A 21,490-nucleotide genomic window follows, 5' to 3' on the forward strand; every position below is an offset into this window, starting at 1 on the left:
AAAAGAACTTCGATTTATACCTCACAAAAACAAACTCAAAATGGGTCGTATACCTAAATGTAAAAAACTAAAACTATAAATTTCTAGAGGGAAACATAAGTGAAAATACTTTTGACCCTGACTAGGCAACAATTCTTAGACATGACACCGAAATCCCAATCTATAAAAGAAAAACTGATTAGTAAGATTTCATCAAAATTAAAAGTTTCTGCTCTTGCCCTGGCTGGCATAGCTCAGTGGATTGAGCATGGGTCTGTGAAGCAAAGGGTCGCCGGTTCGATTCCCAGTTAGGGCACTTGCCTGGGTTTTGGGCCAGGTCCCCAGTGGGGGGTGTGCCAGGGGCAACCAAATACTGATGTTTCTCTCCCACTCTTTCTCCTTCCCTTCCCCTCTAAAAATAAATTTAAAAAATGTTTTTTTTAAAAAAAGACTTTCTGCTCTTTAAAGGACACTGTCAAGAGAATTAAAAAAATCAAAGAATGCAAGAAATTATCTGCAAATCACATGTATGATAAAGGATTTGAATATACAATATATAAAGAACTCTTCCAGAAGAGCTATAAAAATGTTCAACACCAGCCCTGTCTGGTGTGGCTCAGTGGATTGAGTGCCAGCCTGCGAACCAAAGGGTCACTGGTTCAATTCCCAGTGAGAGCACTTGCCTGGGTTGTGGGCCAGTCCCCCAGTAGGGGGAGCATAAAAGGCAACCACACATTGTTATTTCTCTCCCTCTCTTTCTCCCTCCCTACATCTCTCTCTAAAAATAAATAAAATCTTTAAAAATTTTTTAATGTTCAACATCATTAGGCATTAGGGAAATGCAAATCCAAACCACAAGACAGCACCTCACATGCACGGGGATGCTAAAACCGGAAATGCTGATAAAACCCAGTAGTGGAAAGAGCGTGAAGCAACGAGCTCTCTCATATACTCCTGGTGGGAATACAAAACAGCACAGCCACACCGAAAACTCGTTTGGAAGTTTCTAATGAAAAAAAAGGTGAAAATACACTTAACCATACAATCCTGTAATCCCACCCTAGGAATTTACCCAAATGAAATGTAAACCTATGTTCACACAAAAACCTGTATGTAAATGTTCACAATGTTTTTATTCAAAACCATAAGAAACTAGAAAACTCCCCAAATGGATAAACGTATCCATACAACGTAGCACAACTTGGCGATAAAAAGGAACAAACAGCTTATTTACACACCATGGACGAATCCCAAATGTCTGGTGCTAAGTGAAAGAAACCGGTAGATACAGAATGATTCCATTTATGCGACAGTCTTGCAATAGGAGCAGAGCGCAGACCAGAACGGAACAGCGGCTGCCAGTGGGCAGGGCTTAGCATACAGGAGCACGGAGCAGAGGGGAACAGGGCGATGGAACCGCTCTCTATCCGAGTATCATGATGGAAACATGACTGTGTGCATCTGTCAAAACCTGCAGGACTTTACACTACAGAAGATAAATCTTGATGTGTGTAAATTACATCCTAATTTAAAAAACAAATACAACATTCACACCAAGTTAGATAATGACTTAACAGAAAAACTTTACCCAGCTCAAACCTAACATAAACAACAGTGCCCACCTTGGTTTACCTAGATGTAGAGAAAGAATTTTAAAAGAACATAACGTGATTTACCAGGAAGATAAATGTCCGGGTTTACAGAGCAAGTATAAATGAAACAAATGGATGAAATGATTCCTGCAAACATCACAATCTGAGAGGGAGACTTCCCTGTTAATGAGAACCTCGCCTTCTGACGGGGCCTAGACAGGCAGGCAGGCAGCCTGATCCCCACGGGACAGTGCACTCCATGAGACCAGGTTCATGATGACCACGTTCAGTGCCAAGCGCACACAGAACAAGCGGTCACCCAGCAACAGCGACACCAACAGCAAAATTCTGTTAGAATCTGAAAATAACAAATTGAAATTTACTACTGTTTCTCAAAAACAAAGCAGATGCTTAAATGGACATTTGCCCTTTTCTAACACGAAATGTGCTCGATTCAGCATATTTTATGAAGAAAAGCATGAATGAATATTGAGCTAGAAAAAATTAAGTCATTTGTGACTTCTGAGCTTTAGTAACTTCTTTGCTATCCTCTATTTTATGGGCTGACTTCCTATGATATTTTTGTTGATGATGTTTTGAATTGTTGCTTAGTAAAAACAAAAGAAGGAAACAAATAGATTATTCTTAAGAGATAGCATTCAAGTTCACATTCTGCCCTGAAATGCTATATATTTTTTAAGATTTTTATTTATTTATTTATTTTTAAGGGGGGAAGTGAGGGAGAAAGGAAGAGAAACGTCAATGTGTGGCTGCCTCTTGTGCATCCCTTACCGGGGACCTGGCCTGCAACCCAGGCATGTGCCCTGACTGGGAATCGAACCAGCAACCCTTTGGTTCACAGGCTGGCACTCAATCCACTGAGCCACACCAGCCAGGGCATGAAGGGCTGTATTTATTTTGACATAAAACATTCTGAAGACAGGGCTAGGTCAAAAACAACAATTCAGTTTTTGACATGGAATTTTATTTTGTGGGTGAACCCTAAATGAAATACTTAAAGTCCAGACCAGAGCTTCTGCCCTGACACTGTGTAACCATATTAGCTCAGTCAGCCTCTGAGCTCTGAGTCTGCTTATGCGACTACACAATAAGGCATTGGATTAAGTTTCTGAAAGACTTTTTAAAAGAGTGTCTATGATATAAGCTAAATACACGAATCCTGATCTGACACAGTACCCTGAGAACTCCTGTGAAGTGTGCCTATGACGGTTTCCTAGAAAAAATCACTACTGCCTTTGTACTTCAGAATTTTTTTTTAAGGAAGAAAGCAAACCAACAGCCCGGGGCCCAAGTTGTATGGGTTTTCTGAAACACAAATCTGATTCTCTCTTAACTATTATGACATCTTTTCAAAGGAGCAAACATCTCCAAAGACAAGGTGAGCATGCTGATTAAAGAGTGGGCATGTTCGAGTCAGCCTTACCTAAAGTACAGTGGCTTTCTTAACCAGCAAACTGGCTTCCTCCCTATCTCTGAGCCTTCCCTAGCACCTTCCACCTTCTTTATCCAAGCTGTTAAAACAGATATTAAGACCAAGTACTATGGAACCCAAAAAAAAAAAAATCCCAATTTCCTCCCTTAGCTCTCTTCCACCACCTTAATGAATTGAGGAATCTACCCACCAGCCATCAGTGTCCGTCGTCCTTTGGAACCTGATGTGTATGTTGCTGGCTAATCAATTTCCCTGCCATTATTTTTCAGCCACTGAGTTTTGAAAGCAAGAAAAGCTACACTTTAAAAGTGGAGGGAGCCAATCCTCACCTAGAGATGCGATTTCTGAACCTGGGCCCCTTTCAGGACACAACCACAGTGCACATCAGTGTGGAAGACGTGGATGAGCCCCCCGTATTTGAACCTGCCTTTTATTTTGTGGAGGTACCTGAAGATGTGACCATTGGAACCACCATACAGATCATTTCTGCCAAGGACCCAGATGTGACCAACAACTCGATCAGGTTTTTCCCACAGATTTCACCTTTCTCTTATATCATGGGATCTTCCCTTCCCTTGCATCAAATTTTCTAGCACTTTCCCCCTTTTCTTCTTCCATCTCTGGAGACTCTCCTATTTCTTTAAATTCTGTCTGTCTAAATAACACTGCCTTTTCATGTTATAGATAATGAAGTATCATCACATCTACACCTCACTGCTAACTGGCTCAGCAACATGCACACCCTGAGTTCTCTACCCCAACCCTGCTGACGTCTGGGGATGGATGGTTGGTTCTCTGCTGCGGGGACAGTCCTGTGCATTGCACAATGTTGAGTAACATCTCTGGCCTCTACCCACTAAATGCCAGTGGCAACCCTTGAGTCGTAATGACTTAAAGTGTCCCCATATATTGCCAAATGTCCCTGAGGAGGGTGGGATACAAAATTACCTCCAGCTGAAAGAACCGCTAACACAGATAAAGCAGGGGCGTCAAACTCATTTCCACCAGGGGCCACATCAGCCTCACGGTTGCCTTCAAAGGGCCGGAATAATTTTAGGACTGTATAAATGTAACTACTCCTTAACAGTTAAGAAGCTGAAATTACATTCGGCCCTTTGAGGGCGACCATGAGGCTGATGTGGCCCCCAGTGAACATGAGTTTGACGCCCTGAATAAAGCACAGACAGAAACACAGATGTGAAAATGTTAGAAATATTGAATCTTAGTTGTGAATATAAAAGTGGTCACTGCACATTCTTTTGATTTTTATGAACCCTTCACCTTTTTACTTTAAAAGTGAGGAAAAATAATATACACGATATACACATTTCCACAAAGAACAGACACAGAACCCGCCTGTGTTGTCAATGGCTCCCCGCCATGCGGTCCGGTCACACAGGGCCTCCCACGGCAAGCCCGCGTATCAGTCTGTCCAAAGCATGGTTGAACCAAATGATTCCAACTGGGCTGCTCACAGCCACTTCCCGTCAGCTCTGGAACCGAAGTGCACACAGCTGGTGGACAGGTTGACACCTCAACCTTCCAGAGCGATGGCCAAGCCTCTGAAGCGCGACACAAAAGATCAGGATTCCAAGGCGATTTGAGGCCATCTGTCACATTAATCCTTGGAAGTCACACAGATGCATCTAGGGCTTTAGTGCAGGTAACACATTTTAAACACAGCCCAATTCACTGACTGCCTTTTCCGTCGCCACTCCTTCGCCCGGCGCTACTTCGAAGGCGAGGAGAACGTGCCCTGGCAGTTCAGCAGGACGGTTCTCTCCTGGGAATCACTACACTGGGGAAATCCGCTTCCTCTAACCAAACGTAAACACTGTACATTCTCAGGCGTTCAAACGGCTAAAATGATTTTGTTTGAATTCTGGTGTTTGATTTCTAAAACTCAGCTCATCTTGTATTATAACAACTTTATAGGAGTAATATTTCTACCTTAAGCTTTTGAAATGTACTAACAGGGTAGGAAGAAGTTAGTGAAACCATATCATATTGAAACAACCACAACATAAGTGAAATAGATTCTATCATAAATTTATATTTTCACAAGCCAAATACATATACACACACACACATACAGACATATCAATCTGTCTTCTGATTGGTTAATTTATTCATAACAAAAATATTGTGGGGAAAACCTTAGAGAATAAAACTCTACGGGGGAAACATGTGAAATGAACACAAGCTTGAAAACGTCAGACCTCATTTTTGTGAGCGTCGATTAGACCACTCAGGGGAGACTTCCACACGTTCCTTCCAGACTGACTCTGGACCCCCACGTGGTGAGCACCAGGAGTGGGGTTTTGGTAGGAGTCGCATTACTAAATGACAAGCAGAAGAGACTGGGTGCTGTCAGGAGACATGCGTGTGCACACACACACCCAGAGCAAACGTGCATTTCTCAGGACTGGAGTTGTTAGCTCAAGGCATATCTAGGAAGGAAAGAGAGACGCCAGCTGACCTAGACCCCCTACTGGTGCGGAGCCAAATGAGGCATAAAAAACTGAAGGGATCCTGTCTGGCTAACTGGGTTGCTTCGTGTGATGGGCCACTGAAAGCCACCAGTCAGCATGATGGAAGTCTACAATGAAAAGCCTGTCTGGTCCAATAGATCTCAGTCAGAAGGAATCCAAGACTGAACAGGCGGGAAGCACAGAGCAGGGCCCACTGGGTTTATTCCGTGGTGGGACTCCATGTAGGTCCTAGAAACTGTCAAGAACAAGGCAACAGCCACACACCTGGCGGTGACAGACCAGGGTCCAGGCACCATGGCAAAGCAGAATTCCACTGGTCAGAACCAGCGATGACGCTCCCTCTATACCTCGGTCACAGAGAAAGGGCAGGCTTCACAGTGCCAGACACAGGCCCAACTCTTCCTGGTGCCCCTCGGGGACACAGAGTGGGCCCTGGGTCCATGCAGAAAACGGGGGATCCTGGACTCTCAGGGGGAGAAACACCCTAAAAGTCAAATTTCTAGCTACCATTTAACACCCGTTTGGGAATTACTTCCCTATATTATCTTTCCCCCAAATTATTTATCCTTAATTTTCCTATTAAAGTTATTTTCTTTTGAGATAATTTGCATATGTCATATGTTGTTTGGCCATCTAATTCATCTGCATTTTTATTACAAATAAATGAAATTTGTATTTCTGACAAGCGATTACATATTAAATCACCCCAAACCAGCATATTACCTGAAATGTAAATATTATAAAGAGACATTTAACTTTTTAAAAAGATTATTAAGACTTTTATAATCTCCTTTCTAGGCAGTTTATGGTGTGTTCAGGCACATAAACTGGCCATTACTTACTAGCAAACCCCCAAACTAGTCTCCAGATTTAGTTTTATACACATGAAAACACCGTGCTTGGTTCTCCTAAGATTTTAGTGCATACTCAAGGAATTTCTGGCAAGCGGTGCACAGAAGCACTTGGCAACTAAAACAGGCTTCTGCTGCGTGAAAACAGCTTGCCGTCCTGTGCCATCCTGGAGGGTTTGCATGGATTCAAGAGCCTGCCCACAATGCCCAGCCACCAAATCGCTTCCAAATTCTAAGAATGCCCTGAGCCAAGCAAATAAGCAGGGAGCCCAGAGGACACCGGCTAACATTTGCTGAGGGAGTTTTGTATGTGTTTGCAGTGCCTACTCTGCCCGAAGTAGGTGAGATGATTATGGTTAGAGAAGGAAAACCACCTACACACAGTTCACTAGTGGGTCCCAGTTTCCTCGTTTTCCATCTGTATCTACACTTCCAATTTGTTCTCCTGCCTCCTGAAATCTGGCCCAGTGCCCCATCCCCGAGTCACGAACGCTCTGGCTGCCTCCATTCAGGCCCTGTCTGGGAAGTCGAAAAGGACTCCACCTGATGAGGGAGGCTTCTCCAAGGCAGGGTCTCCCCTGGGAGTGTCACGAGGCAGTGCTGTCACGGGCTCTTCCTGTCTGTTATTTCCATCACTCCGCCGCACGCTCTCTGTAGCATCTGCTCTGGCCTTGTACGTTGGGCTGCAGAAAGCTGGCTCTTCACAGGCTGCCTCTCCCACGGCACTACGCCTGTGGCTGGGAGAGCTGCCATGAGGCTCAGAGCCGAAGGGCCGGCTTTACTCGTGGGTAGGGAACGGAGAGAAAAGACTGTCAGGGGCCAACCAGTATTTTTTTGCTCTAAGACAAATTCAACTTTTAAAACAGCCAGTAAACTTTAAAACTAAATCACTAGCTATACCTAGAAAAAATGCTCCAGTTAATTTTAAATGAACTGTGCAGGCATATGTTTGCTCTTTATTAAAAAGTCAACTGTTTACTATCATGGTTTAATCTGTCTTCAAAAGGAGATCAGGTTGTTTCCTTGAATGATCTCATCCATTCCATGTGCACTAAGGCAGCATGGCCCAGTGTCAGGAGCAGGAACTAGGAACCCAACTGCCTGCCCTTGATTCCCAGCTGTGAGACCTTGGACAAGAGACTTGCCTTCTCTATGCCTCGGTTTGCTCACCTGCAAAATGGGGATGATAACGTACTTACCTCACAGGGTTATCGGAGGCTTACATGAGTCAACGTAAGTCAGGGGTATAAGTCAGTGCCTGACCACACCAGCGTTCCTTAAATAGGATCTCAGGCAGAAACAGACATTAACTGGCTGCCTTCAATTTCCCAGAGCTTGGGGAGTCGTACCTGAAACGATTCCAACTTCTCTAGCCCTCGGTGGCCCCCTTTCCCTTTAATCTGTAATTCTCTGAACAGCCATCCTGCATCTCCGCAGGAAAAAAATGTTTAAAACAAAACCTTTACTAAATAATACATATAGATGCATACATATATATACATATATATGTATGTATGTATATAGATATATATATTTGAGACAAAAGTTTTACCATTAACATTACTCTTACTGCACGTGATAGTCTGGTATACATACATGCTATTTTACGTCACTTTCAACAGTGGTCATGACCCACCACACTGTCTTAACTAACCTGCAGTTTAAAACACAATGCACTACACAAAGAGCTTGCTCCCATCAAAATGGCAGTTTCCCAGTTTCCCTATAGCCGGCAACTTTAAGAAGAACTTTGAACCCAATACATTAGAGTGTGTCATGTCTTTTTTTTTTTTTCAAATCTTACTACTGCAAAGTACTGTGTTAACTCTTTGCAAGTGATTTATCTCCTCTAAGTCTCGGTCTCTGCTGATAACTGAGATAATACTTACCTCCTGGAGAAGGTGTAAGAATTTAAAAAGAAGCTATAAAATGCCTGGTGTTCAATAATGGCAGCTATTATCACTACTGGCCATTACCAAGGACTATATAAGGTTCTCCAGCATGGCTCTCAATTATGACTGCGTATTAAAATCCTTTGTGGGGGGTTTTAAACATACAGATGCCTGAAACTCCCTCCACAATTACTCAATCTCCCAAAACGGGAACCAAGCAGAATGGCACAGATGAGATGACAGAGGATCAGACTGCCACGACACACTCAACAGGAACTCTAGCGCTTACCCAGTACCAAGGTACATGACGGCTCAGAGGAGACAGACGACCGTAAAGCAGAACCAAGCACTCTTTCCCTGGAAAGGTCTGAACCCATTAGGCTCGAGGGCTTGTAAATACCCTCTTCTCCCATGTAAGGACGCATGCTGGCCCACACGGAGCATGCAGGTACATGCTGTGTACAGTGCTATTCAGAGTGCTGCCTGAACCAAAGGAGCCGTTTTGGTTATGAAACATCTGTTTTTTACACCCTGTTAATTACCTAGCTTACATGACATTTTCCAGCAAGCTGAGCCCCATAAATTCATGAATTCCAGGTTTACTTATAATAAGCAACCTAGACAGACCTGGTCCCTCCCATTAAAAACACTCCACAGAGCGGGGCTCACCACTGAGTAAATGCATCACTGTGTTTGCCAACAGGTCAGTCACTAGCACGGTACAAAGGACCTGATGCAAATCGCTTCCTCTCAATAGCTGGTATTAATTAGGGGGACTACAATCACTGAACTACATGCTTTTCAGTTCCAACTTAGCATTTCAGAACTTATTTCAATAAAGTTCATTTTGAACAAAGACACACAGGGGTTGATATTCAGAGGGCCCCAAAAGCCTTGGACGGTTTTCAACTTTAAATAGTTGAAACTGATCTTTAAATAGTTTAAAACTGCCCTAAGGTCTAGCACCCTGTTCCACTTGATTTTATGAATCAGGAAACTAGAGCAGCAATACTTCATTACCGGTTTTCACAGGGGAGGGCAGCGGGGAGTGGGACTAGAACAGCAATCCCAGTCTCCCGAGCCCCGGTAACTCAGGATCAGCAGCATCATGTCTCACTCGACATGCACTCGGTTTTCTCATGTACGTAACATGCCACAGTATGTTTATTCAGATCGATGTGTGTAATCTGTTTTCAGGGTTTTTGTTTGTTTTTATTTTGTGGTTTTGTGGTTTTTTTGTTTTTGTAGATATTCCATTGACAGAAGCAGTGACCCTGGAAGGTTCTTCTATGTTGACATTACAACGGGGGCTCTGATGACTGCAAGACCCCTCGACCGGGAAGAGTTTTCTTGGCATAACATCACCATCCTTGCTATGGAAATGAGTAAGTAACTCAATACACTGGTCTCTATCTGGTGACGATGTAAGCACTGTGGAAAGTGGAAGTTCCCAGAGCTTGCTGGGCCAGGAACTGTATTCTTTACAGAAACAAACGAAAATCACAGTTCATTCAGGTGAGTGAACATATTTAGCTCAAATAATTATTGAGAAACTGCTGTACAGCACTGTCCTGTTTTGGGGATTTTAAAAAGCATGCAAAAGCAGTAAAAAAAATATCATCTTCAAACCAAGAAGCTAGAATTCTGTATGAGGAGAAGGGTCAGTTCCTGAGAAATCTAAGAGGCTTTTAACATTTGACAAGATCGGGAATGAACAAACAGCACCAAATATTATTTTTGGCTGAAAGAAAGCATTTATAACAAATGGCCCTGATTATAGACAGGTATACGAAAATTTCAGACACCTTAAAATGCAGATTTATTAACATAAAAATGGAATAGAAAAGTAGTAAAAACTGAGATTAGCATGTTTATTATAAACTTAACAAAAATTTACTATTTACTTTTTTCCCATAACACCTAGTGATGGTGAATGTTAAGATAAATGGCAGACACTAATGTACTGGCCAAAGTATGTACAGTCATTCAGGGGGGCAATCGGGCAATTAATCTTCTGTATTAAGATTCTTCAAAATATTCATACTTCTTCTGAAGAACTCTACCTCCAATAATTATCTTAAAGAAATAACAATAGATATCGACAAAAATCTATATACCAAAATGTCTACTGCAATATTATTTAAAAATCAGAATTATCTAGCCCTGGCCAGGTAGCTCATTTGGTCAGAGCATCATCCCCATACGCTAATGTTGCGGGTTCAATCCCTCGTCAGGGCACGTACAAAAATCAACAAATGAATGCATAAATAAGTGGAACAATAAATCGGTGTCTCTCATTCTCTCTCTCTCCCCTCTCTCCCTCCCTCTCTCTAAAATCAATCAATAAACTTTTTAGGAATGGAATTATCTAAATGTCTAATAGAAATCTGACTAAATGAGGCTACCACGTAGATATTAATACCCATGCTTTCAAAGCAAATTTCAATGACACAAGATAATCCTGCCCTAAAATATTAATGTTCTGAATCCAACTTCTTTATTTTGCTCACCTGCTCTGTGTGTGTGTGTGTGAAGCTCCACATTTTTGGACACACATGCAATATCTGATATATACTGAGTATGTCTGGCAGGACTGTGAGTGATAGTTATCCTCACGTTTTTCTGGAATTTTCATTATTCCTTCTATAAACAAATTCCACTGTTATAATTAAAAAAATTATTTTTTTAGCCAAGCAACAAAAATATTTACAGGGGAAACACAGCAGAGCATAAGTATTTTTGAGAAAGAAAAAATGAACCAGAAGAATAAGGAGTTCTGATTCACTAAATTTATTTAATAAGAATAATTTGTGCATCTTATAATTTCTACTTTGTCTTCTTGGGATGGTGACCAAAACAGGAAAGACGGGAGGAGGACTACTGGGGCTGTGAAACTGTCTTTGTGTGGCAATGCCAAGCAAAAAAGAACCAAAAAGACATTTCCCTGTGCATGGCGAGTAACTTCTCCTGCCCCAGCCAAAGACAGGGACTGGTGTGTGCAACCCTGTGATAACCCCTGAGTCCCTGGGCAGGGCTATCTGTGTTCCTGTCCATCACGTGAAACCTTCCAAATATAATCCAAAGAAGAGAATGTTTCACAGGAACAAACCCCTACTGTACGCCTCCTTTGATAAATGGACTATTTTCAAGCCCCAAACACAGAACTGACCTCCTTTAATTCTAGAACCTGAAGCATGAAAGCCAAGAGGGAGGTTCAAAACCTCTGTTGAAGACTCATTTTTTGATACCTGCTCCCCGTCAAGTCTGGCCCTTCGCCCATCCTGACACCCCACACACCCTCAGACACACACCTCCTCCCCTCCACGCTCTGTGTCCTGGCCACACCCTCACCGGGTAACACGGGGGCCACTGCCGCGTACTTCGTCCACTCGTCCAAAACCTCACCTCGGGTCTTCTTTGCGCTTCTTTAGACAACCCTTCCCAGGTCGGAAGTGTTTCTGTCACAATCAGAGTCCTGGATGTGAACGACAACGCCCCAGAGTTCCCCAGGTTCTACGAAGCCTTTGTCTGCGAGAACGCCAAATCGGGCCAGGTAAGGCTGCCTGCGAGGCGCACACCTTGGTGAGCTCCCCCAGTGCGGAAGGACTGTCACGGGGAACCAAACCTGCCATCAGAGAAGTTTAGGCTCCCGAGTGCCCACTTCTTCCGTATATCAGGTCGCAACAGTCTACTGGTTAAGACAACCATCTGGAGTCTCCATCACATCTTACGGTCTGAAGAACGCTTTGGTGACCGTCTGATTCACCGGCTGGCCTGTCATACGCTATCCGCCCACCTTGGAACTGAACTGAACAGAACCGCCTTTCATAGCATGCTCTGGGTCCTGGAAGGGGGACGCCATGAAGACCAAAAGAAAGAAGAACCCTCTCTTTTTATCAGTTTAGCACTAGTCCCTGAAAATATTTACAGTAGGGAAATAGTTTAATTTCTATATCTTCCTAACCGCCATTCTTAACTTCTGGCAACAGATACCTGGTTTAGGGACTGCATGCGGATTCTCAGCATGTTTCGTGACCTAGAATTGCGTGTCCTCGCTCCTCCCTCACTTAAGCACCTGTTATTAGTGCTGCTCGTGCCACATGAGTTTTGAGAAAAAAATCAGTCTGAAGGAACAAATTTCTACTTAGTTGAAATAACTTCAGTTCTGTAACCCTCAGGAAAAAAACGTATTTTTTAAAGTCCACTTTTAAACCTAAATGAATATGCNTCAGTGTAGCACTAGTCCCTGAAAATATTTACAGTAGGGAAATAGTTTAATTTCTATATCTTCCTAACCGCCATTCTTAACTTCTGGCAACAGATACCTGGTTTAGGGACTGCATGCGGATTCTCAGCATGTTTCGTGACCTAGAATTGCGTGTCCTCGCTCCTCCCTCACTTAAGCACCCGTTATTAGTGCTGCTCGTGCCACATGAGTTTTGAGGAAAAAATCAGTCTGAAGGAACAAATTTCTACTTAGTTGAAATAACTTCAGTTCTGTAACCCTCAGGAAAAAAACGTATTTTTTAAAGTCCACTGTTAAACCTAAATGAATATGCTCCCACCCTGTAAGATGCACTCCTCCTCCACTTACAACCCAGCAGACCCCCAGACAGCCCCGTTTCCCCGTTTCCCCTCAGGAAAAAAACGTATTCTTTAAAGTCCACTTTTAAACCTAAATGAATATGCTCCCACCCTGTAAGATGCACTCCTCCTCCACTTACAACCCAGCAGACCCCCAGACAGCCCCGTTTCCCCGGGGTACACGCTGTGGCCCCACGGATTCTGGGGGTGGGGTGCGAACGGGTCAGGAGAGTATCAGTGTGCAGGTTTTGAGTTTGTGACGTGCACGTCTCCAAGGCGAGAACTCGGGCTCTGGCAACCCAGGCCTCCCGCTGTAACGTGGTTTGGTTTCTCTCCTCTCACCCACCTGCACCACCACCTGAGGCACCCTGCTGCACAGACAGACAACGTCTGCACAACCCTGAGCTCCCCGCAGACCAGCCCAACACGTCTTTACCATTCTGCCAAGTCTGTTTATTTGTTAAGACAGTTCCCCATCTCCGGGGTGGGGGGAGAGTCCTGTAGAGAGTTTGAAATAAATTATCTCATCCACTGACTCTCGAAACTCTGTGCAATGGTCTATTGCACTCCTAAAAATTTTTTAACAAGTCGGGGGCAATTCTACTTTCACATTGAATTTCTGGTCTAGAAAGACATGAAATTTTACACAGCTCATAAAAGTTACAATGAAGACTTTATAGCATAAGAAATGATCCATGTTATTATAAGAAAGGAGGTATAAAAACCACATGTGCATGCTGAAGTTATGTAAAATCTCTGTATGAACCAAGATTGAGAGACAAGATACCAAAATAGCAATAGCTACTATGCACAGGTGGGTTTTGAGTGAGGGGGTATGGGCCTTTATCTCAATAACTTCTGTTTTCTATTACGACGACGCATTATACATTGTTTTCTATTATGACAATGTATAATAAAATATTGCTTTTGAGATTATGACAAATACATACTACTTTATACTACGACATGACAAGAGGCTAATTTTTTACCTATAATATAAAGAGAGTGCTCACTAGCATAGTAAAAGCTTTCATGCTGCACCCAGCCCTCATTGAGTGCGTGTTCTGATTTCTTCATGCACTGCCTTCACCACTGCTCACCCAGAGGGGCGCACGTACCCAGCAGCTTGGCGGACACAGAGCTGACCACAGGGCCCAAAAAGTCGAACCCGAGGAGGCCGACTCCTTACAAACCAGGCACACCTCCTGAACCGCGTGCTTCTGAAAATCCTCAGAACGTGTCCCAGAACCAAAACCAAAGGGCAGGATTTTTGTTATCTTGGGCTAAAGATGACAAGTATGACAGGCTTGTGGCTCGTCACCTGAATTTTCAGCCACAGGTACAGTGTTTCCTCAGTTGGCCGCTGAAAGCTACATTTGGGGTGCAGAGGTGGGAGGTGTGCTTGTGTCCCCCCAAACGAGGGGGGTGGTGAGGTGCTGCCAACCTCCCAGAATGCGACTTCCCCTACTCTGAGGCCCTTTGAGACAGGGAACGCTCCGTTTTGAGGGGTGGAGAGGGGTTTAATGTACTATGAGCTGCCAGTCTTTAGCCCATGATAACGAAAATCCTGCCCTTTGGTTTTGGTTCTGGGACACGTTCTGAGGATTTTCAGAAGCACGCAGTTCAGGAGGTGTGCCTGGTTTGTAAGGAATCGGCCTCCTCAGGTTCGACTTTTTGGGCCCTGTGGTCAGCTCTGCGTCTGCCAAGCCGCTGGGTACGTGCGCCCCTCTCGGTGAGCAGCGGTGAAGGCAGCACATGAAGAAATGAGAAGATGCACTCAATGAGGGCTGAGCACAGCATGAAACCTGCTGAGCAGAATGTCACTTGGCTGGGAGGCCAAGGGTGAAATCTGACCCTACGGGAGCAGAGGGCCGGAGAGGAAGCCAGGATGCTCCTGACCCCACCTGGTGAGGCAGGGTCTCTGCTCAAGCTTCTTTAAAGCCCTGTAGCCAACCAGCCCTACGTCTCAGGCCCCCATCTCACCTGTACATATGATTTCACAGGTCAGATGTTCTGAAATGAGTTTCCAACACCGTTAACCAACAAAAGCACCTATTTATAACGTGTGTCAGCAAGTCTGTGCGGCACTGCAGGCCAGATGGAAGGTACAGGACTTGTCTCGGCAGGGATTCGGCAGGGATTCGGCAGGGATTCGGCAGGGATTCGGCAGGGACAGGGCAGCAGGGTGACCCGGTGTGCGCAGCACTGGCGCCAGATGAGACTGTGGGGCCAGTTTATCTTCAGAGCCCCCTGACCCCTCTCCTTCAGTGCAGTGCCACTCCAATTTTTTTCAAGGGGCCAGTTGCCAGCTGGGTTCACCAGGAGGCATATCCGGGGACGGTGTTCCAATATAAGATGCTTATTCAGGAGTGTCCCTCGGCCAAAGCCTGTAGAAGGGAAGGCCTTTTGCAGGACTGGGCAGAAGGAGAAGTCCAGCTGCAGTGCAGACCCGCTGGCAGACGTGATGTGGGTTCACAGGGCTCTAGAACCAGAGTTTTCCCAAGGTGACACGGGATGGCCAGGCCCTTGCACTACTGCCGTCGGTCACTGGATGTGAGCTGTGCTGGAAGTTTGTGGTGACTGGGGGCAGGTGGCTCCCAGCAACTAAGGCAACCCCCAAAGAGACAGGTGAAGGCTGGGATGCTGAGTCCTTCACTGAAGGGGATCTGAGCAGCACACTGTCCCCCGAAAGTCCCCTTGCCGGAGCTTCCCCTGTGATGCAGTCCCCAGAGTACTGTGAGGGAGGTAATGTCTCCCTCCACTTACGAAGAAACAAAGACTAAGCCAGCCCACCTGAGCCCAGCCGACCTCTGCTGTCTGGCTGCTACCCCAGCAGAAACACAGCTGGCTCTTAGCAGCAGGATGTCCCCTCTCCAGGGCCCGGCCCAGCAGGGGTAGAGGAGTGCGTGCTATTGGTCGATAGAGAAGCACACACACACACAGGAAGGAGACCGCCCATTCCATACCTTTCTCTAGCCCCCAAGTCGGCCTGCCAGTGGTGCAAAGGTGTATTTCACACCGCTCTCGTGGAGGCTTTTCATCGCGGTCTTCGTAACCTTGAGGCAACTAACTACTTGGAAAAGCACTGCGGAAAAGGCAAAGTTTGGGTCAGAGGAGCTGCGGAAGAAGCCAGCCCACCTCCTCCTCTCCACAGCCCCCCCGATCTGCTCCTGACTCTGGTCTGTCCTGCACATCCCACCCTGGCGGACTTGTGCTCTGCACCTTGTCCAGCTCCCTTCCTGCCAACAGAGACCGAGGGCCCTGTGACCCACTAACCTGACACAGCCAATGTGCCCTTCTAGGCGTTGGTCATTTTTAAATAGGGACCTCTAAAAGACAACAACTTGGCCCTGAACTACTAACCCCAGCATGGGGTTAAACTGGTGGGGTGAGAGGGTGAAAAGTGGGAGACGAACAGAACCTTGCAGCACCCCGGAGTTCGTCTATTCAAAGTCTTCTACTGAGACCACCTAAAAACGGCTGACGTGGGTGTGAGAATATGTTACGCTGAGGCCTAACATCCGAGGTATTTAGCTAATGCTCACTCCATGACGTTAGCATAGTCAGGCCCAACAAAAAACCAAAACGAAACCCTGACTTGCGGGACAGCATGGAGATCATCCTGGTAAGTGTCAGGATACCCTCTCACTGGGTAAAGTAGCCTGCGGTTGGATGTCGGGGTCTGGGATATCGCTGGGCCCTGAAGCGTCTTCTTTCGCCCCCAGCTCACCTGAGTTCATGTCCCTCCCTCAGCTGATCCAGACGGTGAGTGCAGTGGACCACGATGACCCACGCGACGGGCAGCACTTCTACTACAGCTTGGCTCCCGAGGCTGCCAGCAACCCCAACTTCACCCTCAGGGACAACCGAGGTAATCCATCAGGGGATGTGGGCTACGGACGCTCTTCCACGGTCTGGGCTGGTACTTGGGGTTATGGCACTCGGTGCCAAAATCCGCCTGCTCTTTACTAGCAGGGGAGACCATAATGCCGGTATGCAGTGCCTTTCAAGGTTTTCTTTCAGAACATCAGAGACGAAGGATGTCCTCTGCCGATCCTGAAACCTTCCTTCAGTCGGTTCACACGGGTTTGAGAGCTGGCTCCGCCCCAGACACTGTGTAAGGCACGCAGGCAAAAACCCGTCCTTGCCCCAGAGATGGCAGCATATTTGTACGTTCTGTAACCGTGGGGAGAAGCTGAGAAAGATGATGGAAACTGAGCGGGATAAAGAGGAAAACCTGAGGGAACACTTCTAAGCAAGGCTCAAAGAGGGAAGCCGTAAGAAGCTCCCAGAACAAACGGAGATGGCAAAGGGCAAATACGGGGCACGAAGAGCAGTTTCAGCACCGAGACAACTGCGTGACTTTAGGAAGACCCAGCCAGGGCTCCCCTGCCCCAGACAGAGCTCGCCACCACGGCTCTGCCCAAACCGAGTACAATCCCACACCTTCCTCCCCAGTGAGTGCGGGATCAGCGAGGGGGGGTTTCCACACCCAGCGGCCTCTCCCCTGCCCACTGAGGGGCAAATGAGGGGCTTCGGTGCTCCAGCCAGATCATTTCCTAAGAAAGTCAGAACCAGTGAAAACGAGTTCAGGGCTGTGGGGTGAACACCGGGTCTGTCACGAACTCTGCTACCAACCAGCTGTGGGACTCGAGGCGGGAGGTCTGCAGGGGCCCCATGTTCACTCCAGTTCTACAACGTAAATCGGCAATTTGCAACAGTCTAAACAAAGGCCAACAAGCAGTCGTGACTAGGCACGCCTGGCCTCACCGCAAACATCAACTATCTGAGACTTAAAGAGTTAATTCCACCCACGTGCTATTCTGTTAGTAACAGCTGAGCATATCAAACCTGTTTCCTTCTTGGGAAGCATTCTCCCAAGTCGCCCCTGATCTTCTGCGTGTTGTCACAAAATCACCACAACAATTCTGGAAGGAACGGTAACATAAATTATAACAACAGAACTACTACAGTTAAACACCCTGGTATTCCCATCGGGTCCAATTTTGAACTGTTCACTTATGTGCTTTATGAGGAAACCCTTCCTGCCACGGCTCGGCCCCTCGGGACTGGTCTCACAGCGGGAACCCTGGGAAAATAACACATGATACTGTCCCTCCCAAGGGACAGAATAACACGTGATACTGTCCCTCCCAAGGGATAGTCGGGAGGACTTCCAGCTGCGTCACTCTAGTCCTCCACGCTGGTGTTTGTCAGAAACAACAGGCAGCAAAGGGCTGCAAACTTCGTACAGGTGAGTCCGGGCACCGATTCACGGAGCCAACGCCGTAGAAAGACAGGCCGCCGGAACACGATGACTCTAAAAAGAAACCAGTCTTCTCCTGGGAGGTTTCCCACAGTGGAAGTTCACACATCCTCACCAGAAGGAATAAACTCTTGGTCTCCTCATGACGACTTACTCCACAGGACCCCTCACTGAGACTCACAAAAAAGCTGGTCAACACCTGACATGACAGGTCTATTGTCAAGCCCCCCTCCCATGCCCCAAACACGACGCCCTTTTATGAACACAGCAGAGCACTGTCTCAAGTAAAGCCCTGCGTTTCTGTACCACCCAGAGCATTATGGAAAGTACTGTGTGTATAGAGCACTTTACAATTCCAAATGCATTTCCCCATCCTTTGCTTTACTTGGTATTTATAATAGTTCTATAAGGTTTGCAGGAAGTTACTAATCCCTCTGATTTGTATAGTCCGATTTGGTATATAAGGAAAGGAAACGAATCAGTGAGTAAACATTAAGATTGGGACTGGAAGTTGGGGCTTGTTTTAGCCACATCAAAAAAAGGAAGAAAGAAGAAAAACATTTTGTGTCACCTTGGAAACAAATACTTTCTCCAAATTCGTTACTAAACCCCTAGTTATCGTATCCAACAAAAATTCTGTGACTGTTATAGCCCAGAACCCTTCCAGGAGCAGACTCGGCAACGTGATGCTCTGACCTCTTTTTTTAATCTTAAATAATTCTGAGATCAAGAAACACGTGGTGTGCAGCAGGAATAACACTTCTATGAAATTCAGCTCTGGTCCAACTTTCTTAGGACCTGGGCTCAACTAAACTGAAAAACAAAAAAAGATTTTCATTTCTGAAAAAAAACAAAATGAAAACTGTGAAACAGAACTACCAGTATCTAGCAATTAAATCTGGAAAACAGAAAACTGAGTGGGTTGTGCAGTAGGTGGAAATAACAATATAATCTCAGGTGGGCAACCAGTTGCCATCTTTATCTGCAAGTAAGAGGAAAGACCTGTGCCAAAGCAGGACGAGATTTCAATTAGCTGAATAATTTTCAGCTAATGTAACTGAACTAAATAAACTTTTACATAGCACAATGGAAGGAGTGTAACTTTGGAGTCAGAGAGACCAGAGTTCAAATCCCAGCTCTGCTACTACATTATTGACTTCGACCAAATCACATCATCTCTCTACGTTAACTTTCTCATTGTAAAAGGGAGAGATTATCGCCAAATTGTTGTGAAAATTAAATGGAACACTGCATGTAAAGTCAAAGCACCTGACACATAAGCACTCAGTGAACAACACCTGCTACCACGGAAAAGCAGGGGAGGAGATGGAAACTTTAATTAAGAGGGAACATATTAGTCAGCACAGGTTAGGTTATGCTGCAGGAACAAATGATACGGAAATCTCAATGACGTAACACAACTAAAGTTAATGTCTTGCTCACAGGAAGCTGGCAGAGGGTCTGACCCAGGAGAGCCAGCTGTCCACATGCGGCTCAGAGCCCTGGGCTGTCTGGGTCTCTACCTCAAACACTCCTTCCTGGCACCACACCACGGCAGAGCACAGAGAATCACACACCAGCTGTCACATGGCTCTGCCTAGAAGTGACATGAATGACTTCGTTCATTTTTCATTATCTAAACTGTCCAAATTCCAAAGGGTAGAAAAGTATGATCCTTTATTACGTATGTCCAAGAAGGGAAGGAGAACCCGAATGTTGATATTGATATTAATAACATTTACTTTGTTAGACCCTCAGAATTTTGTGTGAAGTTGTAGACTCCTCCCTGTGAACTGTGAAACACACCCAGAGGGCCCTCGTGGTGACAGTCGCTTGAGAGTCACTGCTTGTGTGCCCTGACACACCTCTCAAACTCTTCCTGTGCCAAAAGTGATCTGAGCTCTGCGAAAGTATCTCTGATTTACAGTTCAAACCCACTCAAGGAAACTTGAAAACACAGATTAAAAAAGCAGAAGATCCCAAAACATCACATTAGTCAAGTGTAATACAAATACACACACACACAGCAGCTTTGGGGAAACAACAAATAATTCTGCTAATCCCTTTTAAAACTAGAGGGGGGGAAACTGGTACTGCTGATCAGGAACAAATTTTCACCAAGTTCACATTAACTACTTAAACTCGGACCACCAAACAGGGAGAAATCCCAGGGTATGTCACGTGATCGGAAGATTTCAAATGAGCCTCTGCTGAATGAGCAGGTTCCGTTGAAGGCACAGGAGGAGCTGGTGACTGCATTTCAGAGGCATAAAGCAAATAGCAAAAGACATGAAGTCCAGCCCAAGTGGCAAAAATAAGCGATCTGCCATGGACACGTGGGCTCCTCCGCATCCTTCTCCTGGAGGCACCACGCCGCCCGGCCGAGGAAAGCTGCTGAGGACCACAAGTCACCACTGACAGTTCATCTCTGTCAAGCTTTCCCAGGGACATTTCAGTCAGATCTGAAGTCTGACAGTTTGCCCTGGGCAATTTATGTCACCAAGGGAAAGACATAATCTCAAAAAGGGTTGCTCTCCCAGGCCTCGGGGTTTTGCCTAGAAGCAAGAACAATCCTGGTTTCTGCATCCAAATGCTGATCCAGACAAGGCTGTAGCTGGAGGCCTGCAGGAAATGTTTGACATCCTTCTCTCCTTCCCACAAGCACTTTCCTGGGTTCCTGCCCTATAACTGCCCTCAACCAAGAGACCAATTCACTTGCTGTGTCTTCCGTTTTCTTCCCTCTCACTTTCCTCTCCCCCTTGTCAACCCTGGAACCCCGTCTTCTTCAGATAACACGGCCCGCATCCTAACCCGGAGGTCTGGCTTCCGGCAGCAGGAGCAGAGTGTCTTCCACCTGCCCATCCTGGTATCGGACGACGGGCAGCCGGTGCTGAGCAGCACGGGCACGCTGACTATCCAGGTGTGCAGCTGTGATGACAGTGGCCACGTCCTGTCCTGCAGCCCTGAGGCCTACATGCTCCCGGTCACTCTGAGCCGGGGCGCCCTCATTGCCATCCTGGCCTGCATCTTTGTCCTCCTAGGTGAGTAGGTGGCTCCCTTCCATTCTGTGGGTCCTGCAGAGGCTTCCTCACTTAGACATCACCCAGTTTCTGTCCTGGCACAGCTGTCAGAGCTGGTCTTCCAGGCCACGCTTACTGGAGGCATGTGGGCCAGGGACCCACTGCAGGTGTTGGGACCAACAAAACGGACGTCCCAGCGTTCACAGAGTTTACTGCAGAACACAGCAGTTCATCTGCCACCACAGAGCCAAAATGACCGTTTGGGATAGGACACGATGATTATCTCCTCTAATCCTTCATTTCAGATAAGTACTAGTTAAATCACAGGAGCCAGTGACAGGTCTAAGGACAAATGTCAAAG

At 45.9% G+C, this 21,490-nt stretch overlaps 1 protein-coding gene across 1 annotated transcript in view; it reads left to right on the plus strand.

Moving 5' to 3' along the window:
* CDH20 (cadherin 20) overlaps window positions 1-21,490 on the plus strand; it is a 47,039-nt gene that overhangs the window by 20,472 nt on the left and 5,077 nt on the right. The window contains exons 6-10 of the mRNA XM_037035291.1: window positions 3,294-3,547; window positions 9,508-9,644; window positions 11,691-11,812; window positions 16,597-16,714; window positions 20,899-21,150. Of these exons, the coding sequence (XP_036891186.1) occupies window positions 3,294-3,547; window positions 9,508-9,644; window positions 11,691-11,812; window positions 16,597-16,714; window positions 20,899-21,150 (883 nt within the window). The remainder of the gene's footprint in view (window positions 1-3,293; window positions 3,548-9,507; window positions 9,645-11,690; window positions 11,813-16,596; window positions 16,715-20,898; window positions 21,151-21,490) is intronic.

The sequence above is a fragment of the Sturnira hondurensis genome, unplaced genomic scaffold (genome assembly GCF_014824575.4).
Source record: "Sturnira hondurensis isolate 20B ecotype Veracruz unplaced genomic scaffold, ASM1482457v3 Scaffold0001872, whole genome shotgun sequence".
NCBI lineage: Eukaryota > Metazoa > Chordata > Mammalia > Chiroptera > Phyllostomidae > Sturnira > Sturnira hondurensis.